At 39.1% G+C, this 8262-nt stretch overlaps 1 protein-coding gene across 1 annotated transcript in view; it reads right to left on the bottom strand.

Moving 5' to 3' along the window:
* Nucleotides 1-7742, bottom strand: part of ATP13A4 (ATPase 13A4) — a 152765-nt gene extending 145023 nt beyond the window's left edge. Inside the window, exon 1 of the mRNA XM_024124313.2 lies at nt 7680-7742. Within this exon, the coding sequence (XP_023980081.2) occupies nt 7680-7742 (63 nt within the window). The remainder of the gene's footprint in view (nt 1-7679) is intronic.
* Between the last annotated feature and the right edge of the window lie 520 nt (nt 7743-8262).

Genomic DNA, 8262 nt, shown 5'->3' on the forward strand with positions numbered 1-8262 from the left:
AGATATCCTGCTAATTTTTGAAGCTTACTGCTCTGGGAGAAGGGAATGGAGTAATGAGTTTAAAAGGGACAGAGTGTCAGACACAGCAACAGGCAGGTGGCCAGGTTTCTCCAGACAGAGCAGGATGGAGAGCTCAAGAGCGCATACTAATTGCTGCATCTCCACCGAGACTACCGGCCAGATGACTCCTCTCCAGAAAACACAGTGTCCTTTCCTTGTCAAAGGCCCTCTACTAACTGGGCTTTCAGCTGCATGCAATACTAAGTTGACACTCTGATGCATTGACTGGGTGATGCTATTATGAAGATGAACTATTAACCACACTGCTTCACTAGGATACGTAGGCTAAAGAAGGGGGTAGTAGTTTCCCTTGAGCTAGGAAAGCCTTGGCAGAAAGTAGATGATTCTTCAAGACTCTTGAATGACAAATTGTGGAAGAGAAGAAATGAGTGTGCAGGAAAAGAGTAGGTGTGTTTCCATCTGAGGATTTGAGGGAGAATTTAAAAAACCAGTAGAGAGCAGGAGACTGCCTTCTGGTGAAGAATATTCAAGATGAGGATCAAATTTTCAAGTTAATACAGAGATTTCTCTTAATTCTCTTAATATAGAGAAAACACTCTGGAGAAATAAGGATGATATCCAACGTGGGTCAGAAGGTCATTTCTGGTGACATTTGTGTAGGGCCTAAAGGCAACTGTCATTTGGTGGTCAAACCCAAAAGAAGTAAGGAGATGGTTAAGAAAGTCACGTGAACTTGGGTGACTTTGATTCCCTTATAATTTTTTCAGCTTTGATAGCAGAAGGCATCTACTCTTGAAGGTCCAAAAAAATGTTGTTGCTATAGGAACAGGTAAGCAGATTAGACTTGAAAGACCAGTTCAGGAACAAAGAATTTAATAGCCAAGGCTAAAGCAATTAACCAAGAAAACACTTTAAGTAAATATCTTTGGGGTTTGTTATTTATATATTAATTCCAGGAAGATAAAAGTGTTACTGTAGAATGAGAGCTTCACATTTTAGCATTTTAATTACACCATTACTGACATGAAAGTCTATGCTTACACAATTAGCAGAACAGCCTTATTAACAGAAGTACACATTCCTAACTCTCTCTTGATTATATTGTAATTGAGAAATACAGCTTTAATTTCAGCAAGAGCATAAGAATCATCTTTGATTTTTCCTACAGTTTCTCAGATGGGAACACATCTAAATTAAAAGAGACAGTGAACTCCAGAAATCTTTCTGAAACCAATCTGTATGTAGGGAGCTACAAGTAAAATTCTCGAAGTAAAGAGAAATGCATGTAGGCTGATAACTGTTAATATTTTATATGTTTTCCCTGTCCAACGGTCTTTGTGAACACAGATATGTGAGCAGAGAAGAAGGTCAGAACCCCAGCTCCCCTCCTACTTCGCTGTAGGTGTGCTACTTCTTCCTATCAGGGAATATGCTGCTCCCAACATTAGGGATTTGCTGAAATTATTAGACGTTTTGAACAGAACTTGCTATACTGATAAGTCTCAAAAACATATCATGAAGGGACATTGTACTTCTCTCCCTTTCAATTTCACTTCAAAACATTCTTGATAAAACGAACACAATATATTCCATCCTAGCAAATTTCTGCTGTCAGAGGTTACATTTATGAGAAAGAAAGATTTCTTGAACATTACCTTTTCTCACATAATGCCAGAATCAAATCGCAGAGAAGAGCGTGTGTATGAGTGTGCGCGTGTGCGTGTGTATGAGTGTGTGTGTGTGCGTGTGAGTATAAACCACATCTTCTTTATCCAATCATCTGTTGATGGACACTTAGGTTTCTTCTATGTCTTGCCTATTGTACATAGTGCTGCTATGAACATTGGGATGCATGTATGTTTTCAAATTAGAGTTTTCATCTTTTCCAGATATATGACCAGGAGTGGGATTGCCAGATCATATGGTAACTCTATTTTTAGTTTTTTAAGGAAACTCCATACTGTTTTTCATAGTGGCTGCACCAATTTACATTCCCACCAACAATGTAGGAGGGTTTCCTTTTCTCCACACCCTTTCCAACATTTATTATTTGTAGACTTTTTGAGGATGGCCATTTTGATTGTGCGAGGTGATATCTCATTGTAGTTTTGGTTTGCAGTTCACTAATAATTAGCAATGTTGAGTACCTTTTCATGTGCCTTTTGGCCATCTGTATGCCTTCTTTGGAGAAATGTCTATTTAGGTCTTCTGCCCATTTTTTCATTGGGTTGTTTGGGTTTTTTTTATATTGAGTCATATGAGCTGTCTGTATATTTTGGAAATTAAGCCCTTATCTGTCACGACTATTTGTTTGCAAATATTTTCTCCCAGTGTATAGGTTGTCTTTTGGTTTTGTTTATGGTTTCCTTTGCTGTGCAAAATTTCTCAGTTTGATTAGGTCCCATTTGTTTATTTTTGCTTTTATTTCTATTGCCATGGGAGACAGATCTAAGAAAATATTGCTAAGATTTATGTCAGTGAATGTTTTGCCTATGTTCTCTCCTAGGAGTTTTATGATGTCATGTCTTATATTTAAGTCTTTAAGCCATTTTGAGTTTATTTTTGTGTATGGTGTGAGGGAGTGTTCTAACTTCGTTGATTTACATGTGGCTATCCAGCTTTCCCAACACCACTTGTTGAAGAGACTATCTTTTCTCCATTGTATACTCTTGCCTTCTTTGTCAAAGATTAATTGACCATAGATGTGTGGGTTTATTTCTGGGCTCTCTATTTGGTGCCGTTGATCTATATGTCTGTTTTTGTGCCAATATCATACTGGGTTTTTTTTTGTTTTTTTGTAGTACGCAGGCCTCTGACTGTTGTGGCCTCTCCTGTTGCAGAGCACAGGCTCTGGACACGCAGGTTCAGCAGCCATGGCTCACAGGCCCAGTCGCTCTGCGGCATGTGGGATCTTCCTGGACCGGGGCACGAACCCGTGGTCCCCTGCATCGGCAGGCGGATTCTCAACCACTGCGCCACCTCTTGCTTTTCCACATTCACTAGTTTTTAGTTACCCAGTCTACTGGTTGATATAACATCAGTGATAGCATTAATATATTCTAGTAAAGAAAAAATGCTAAGAAACGTATAGCGATGTGATCAATTTCAAATTAAGGAAATGAAAAATAATTCCGCCATAAAGTATCATTTTCACATTCCAGATGAGCCAGTCAAAAATACTGATAATGCTCAACATTGGCAAGTATGGTAGAGAAATCAAGTATTCTCAAAAACAGACTGCTAGTCAGAGTATATTTTTGGACAACCGCAATCTTAGGGAGGGCAATGTAGGGCAATGTATCAATCAAAATTTAAAACACACATCCCCTTTATTGCAGCAGTGCTTTTTCTAGGACTTTATCCTAAGGAAATGATCTGATAAATATTTTAAAACATATGCACCAAGTTGTCCATCACAGCCAAAAAAATTTAGAAATGACGTGAGTAACACGAGAGATTTGCTTAGTATAGCATAGTCCATCCAAACACAATTTAAACATTAATATGGTTATATGGAGCTGTAAATATCAAAAGGAAAATATGTCCCTAATATATTTTAAGTGTAATGAAAAGCCAGCTTTAAAAAAGAGTATAAATGGAATGACTCCATTTTTTGTTTAAAAAAAATACGTATTTGTAAATAGGTGGTGCACATTCTTTTAAGAATAGATTGTGATTGATTGTCTTTTGTTTTGGCATGGTGCATAGTGCAAATAAATGGATGATACCCAAACACAATATTCTTATTCTATTCAGACATGTATGGGGGTAAAAAGGGAAGTCTTGAAGAAATAATATGTGCTGTGGTGTGCTGGTAGGTATTTAACAGCAAGCCTTCAGATGGGGCAGGTAGAAGCTCTCTGTAGCACTTACCGATTTCTGTGGCATAAATACTCTCAACATTATTCATTTCAAGGTACTAATGTGACATGACTGAATGAAGATTTGGGAAGAGATGTACAGTAACATACAATTATGTAGTATTTCCATGATATGGATACAACAGATACAAATAATCATAAGTGTATAGATAATATTAAAATGTAGTAAAATATTAGAAAGTGATGTTTTGTATATGCATATTTTATGTCTGGAAGGAGAGTCACCAATATAATAATATTGATCATGTCTGGGTGGAAAGTTCATGAATCATATTTACTTCATTCTTTAGACCTTTATATGTCATTTCAATATTTTTATAGTAAACACATGTTACCTTTATAATCAGAAAAAATTTTCAAGGTTTTTTTTTTCTTTCTTATTTGTGAAAATCTAGGAAAGAAAGAAATCAGAGAACACAACTTTTAAAACAAGTCTAGCTGTAACAAAACACTTCCCCAAAAACAGTCTGATTTCATTAGAGTATAACTAAAGATAATGGTGAGTAAAATTTGAATCAATTAAATCATACCTTTATTCAGTCATGGTATAAGGAAATGAGCACTCAGTGTTTCTAAAGCCTTTCAAAATGTAAATATGCAACATCTGAATACAAAGGAATTTGAGCTCCCAGCCCATCTTACACTCTCCCTCTACAAATAAGGACACTAAGTCCTGAGACTGGTAGGTGTTTTCCAAAGTAAGCACTACAAAGCAGGTTATAAAGTAACTCAGCTCCTCTCCATTTATAAATGGTCTCTATAGCTTGTGAATACAAGTATATATTCCTCACTTATCATTATTTAATGAGAAGAGATGACCTCATGGGGGATGGGTGGGCAGGGTAGTATTCATTCATTTGGTTAATTGCTGAAGCCCTCACTCCTTCTATCTTTGCATAGACCTCAGCTTATGCTTCTCCAGAATTTTATACTTCTTCAGACAATTCCACATAGGCCGTCTTAGTTGATCCTCATAAGAGCCCTGTGAGACAGGTAAAGTAAGAAGGACAACTCCCATTTTACAGCTACAAAAACTGAGGCTAGAGCAGGCAAGTGGCTAGCCTGAAGCTAGTGAGAGCCTGGTCTCTGATCCCATTTTGGTGCTGTCTGGGAGATGGTCTCCTCTTTGAGGACTTTCAGAGGCAGTCATCTGGGTGAACCTTCTCACAAGGTCAATTTCTCCTCTTTCCTGCCTTGTTCTCCTAACAAGGTCTTTCTTCCATTGGCTCCTATCTCATTTTGCACTTAAGGATATTACTTTCAGGTCGCCTAGAGTGTCTCTTTCGTTCCTGTTTTATTAGTTCTAGAGTGGAAGATAGTTCCAGGCATCATTAGGCATGGAAATATTCTGTTCTTCTTTATTTGACATGAGGGCTAAACCCTAGAATGCTGTTTTCTCTTGAAACTTGCAGTCATTTCTATCATCAGAGGAATGACTTCTGCAAAGGTCCAAAGAGTGTATATTAGAAAGCAAGAAACTGTAAACACTTTGGTGTGACACATTTCTAGACAATTTTGATTTGCTAAAAGGAATTAACGTTGAGGCCAAACGAGATAGACTGACTCAGGAAATACAAATCATGTACAACAAGAGATCCTGGGAAATCTAAGCGGATGAGATGGATCTAAGCTTTGTTTTATCAGGGAGGAAGTGTGTTCTCCTATTAAGAGTGCTATATCCTCTGCAAAAGCTGAGGAAGGCATCAGGAGGCTATGCTCAGGTCTACCAACTTAACCTACGTGGGGTCTCGGCTCCTGGTCCTCATGGTTGATGTAACCTTAGATGAGCAAATTCTCAGTGTATCAGTTTTCTCCTCTTTCAGGTGGGAAGCATAGCACCTACCTCACAGGGTGTGGTGAAAACCAAGTTAGCTAGTAGTCAAGAAACTATTGGTAAACTAAAAATTTCTAAATATATATGGCATACATGTAAGATATCCTGCTAATTTTTGAAGCTTACTGCTCTGGGAGAAGGGAATGGAGTAATGAGTTTAAAAGGGACAGAGTGTCAGACACAGCAACAGGCAGGTGGCCAGGTTTCTCCAGACAGAGCAGGATGGAGAGCTCAAGAGCGCATACTAATTGCTGCATCTCCACCGAGACTACCGGCCAGATGACTCCTCTCCAGAAAACACAGTGTCCTTTCCTTGTCAAAGGCCCTCTACTAACTGGGCTTTCAGCTGCATGCAATACTAAGTTGACACTCTGATGCATTGACTGGGTGATGCTATTATGAAGATGAACTATTAACCACACTGCTTCACTAGGATACGTAGGCTAAAGAAGGGGGTAGTAGTTTCCCTTGAGCTAGGAAAGCCTTGGCAGAAAGTAGATGATTCTTCAAGACTCTTGAATGACAAATTGTGGAAGAGAAGAAATGAGTGTGCAGGAAAAGAGTAGGTGTGTTTCCATCTGAGGATTTGAGGGAGAATTTAAAAAACCAGTAGAGAGCAGGAGACTGCCTTCTGGTGAAGAATATTCAAGATGAGGATCAAATTTTCAAGTTAATACAGAGATTTCTCTTAATTCTCTTAATATAGAGAAAACACTCTGGAGAAATAAGGATGATATCCAACGTGGGTCAGAAGGTCATTTCTGGTGACATTTGTGTAGGGCCTAAAGGCAACTGTCATTTGGTGGTCAAACCCAAAAGAAGTAAGGAGATGGTTAAGAAAGTCACGTGAACTTGGGTGACTTTGATTCCCTTATAATTTTTTCAGCTTTGATAGCAGAAGGCATCTACTCTTGAAGGTCCAAAAAAATGTTGTTGCTATAGGAACAGGTAAGCAGATTAGACTTGAAAGACCAGTTCAGGAACAAAGAATTTAATAGCCAAGGCTAAAGCAATTAACCAAGAAAACACTTTAAGTAAATATCTTTGGGGTTTGTTATTTATATATTAATTCCAGGAAGATAAAAGTGTTACTGTAGAATGAGAGCTTCACATTTTAGCATTTTAATTACACCATTACTGACATGAAAGTCTATGCTTACACAATTAGCAGAACAGCCTTATTAACAGAAGTACACATTCCTAACTCTCTCTTGATTATATTGTAATTGAGAAATACAGCTTTAATTTCAGCAAGAGCATAAGAATCATCTTTGATTTTTCCTACAGTTTCTCAGATGGGAACACATCTAAATTAAAAGAGACAGTGAACTCCAGAAATCTTTCTGAAACCAATCTGTATGTAGGGAGCTACAAGTAAAATTCTCGAAGTAAAGAGAAATGCATGTAGGCTGATAACTGTTAATATTTTATATGTTTTCCCTGTCCAACGGTCTTTGTGAACACAGATATGTGAGCAGAGAAGAAGGTCAGAACCCCAGCTCCCCTCCTACTTCGCTGTAGGTGTGCTACTTCTTCCTATCAGGGAATATGCTGCTCCCAACATTAGGGATTTGCTGAAATTATTAGACGTTTTGAACAGAACTTGCTATACTGATAAGTCTCAAAAACATATCATGAAGGGACATTGTACTTCTCTCCCTTTCAATTTCACTTCAAAACATTCTTGATAAAACGAACACAATATATTCCATCCTAGCAAATTTCTGCTGTCAGAGGTTACATTTATGAGAAAGAAAGATTTCTTGAACATTACCTTTTCTCACATAATGCCAGAATCAAATCGCAGAGAAGAGCGTGTGTATGAGTGTGCGCGTGTGTATGAGTGTGCGCGTGTGCGTGTGTATGAGTGTGTGTGTGTGCGTGTGAGTATTGGAGGCTGGGGAGTGGGAATGGAAAGAGGGGGAATGTGGCTAGAATCTTACCATCTCATTCTCTTCTCCTTCATTGAGCAAAGCTTGCTGGCCCTTCTCAAAGTGGTCCCCCATGGAAAAGTGATTCCACTCCTCCCTGACCTTCTGGAGCAGATGCGTCCAGGACGAATTGAACTTGCCCAGCCACCGCCTCTCACCAGCGGACTGAAAGACTTAATGATCCTCCAGGTTAAAACTCCTTCTGGAGCACACACACCTTCTTTCAGCAAATGACAGTACTTGGCAAACTGAACTCCTCCTACGAGCCACCCTCTGCTTGGAGGAATTTCTGCAGGCTCCTGGCTAACTGCATTCTCTCTGAGCAGCTGTCCCAAAGGAGGCTGCTGTTCCCATGCTGATCTTTTTGTGTCCAGCATACAGGGAAAGAACTCATTGCCTGCACAGTGCCTGCCAGCAGAAGACATCTGACTGCAAATCCAGCGGGACAATGCAGAGCTGGCAGGACCTCTCCGAGGAGTGGGGAGCAGGCACAAGGACTCCCAGATTTATTCACAAGGAACTGGGGTGGGAAGGAGGCTAACAGAGCTGCAGAATGTATTTGATTAATGAAAGCCCCAATCCATCGGCTTTTAAT

Source organism: Physeter macrocephalus, chromosome 1 (genome assembly GCF_002837175.3).
Source record: "Physeter macrocephalus isolate SW-GA chromosome 1, ASM283717v5, whole genome shotgun sequence".
Classification (NCBI taxonomy): Eukaryota; Metazoa; Chordata; class Mammalia; order Artiodactyla; family Physeteridae; genus Physeter; species Physeter macrocephalus.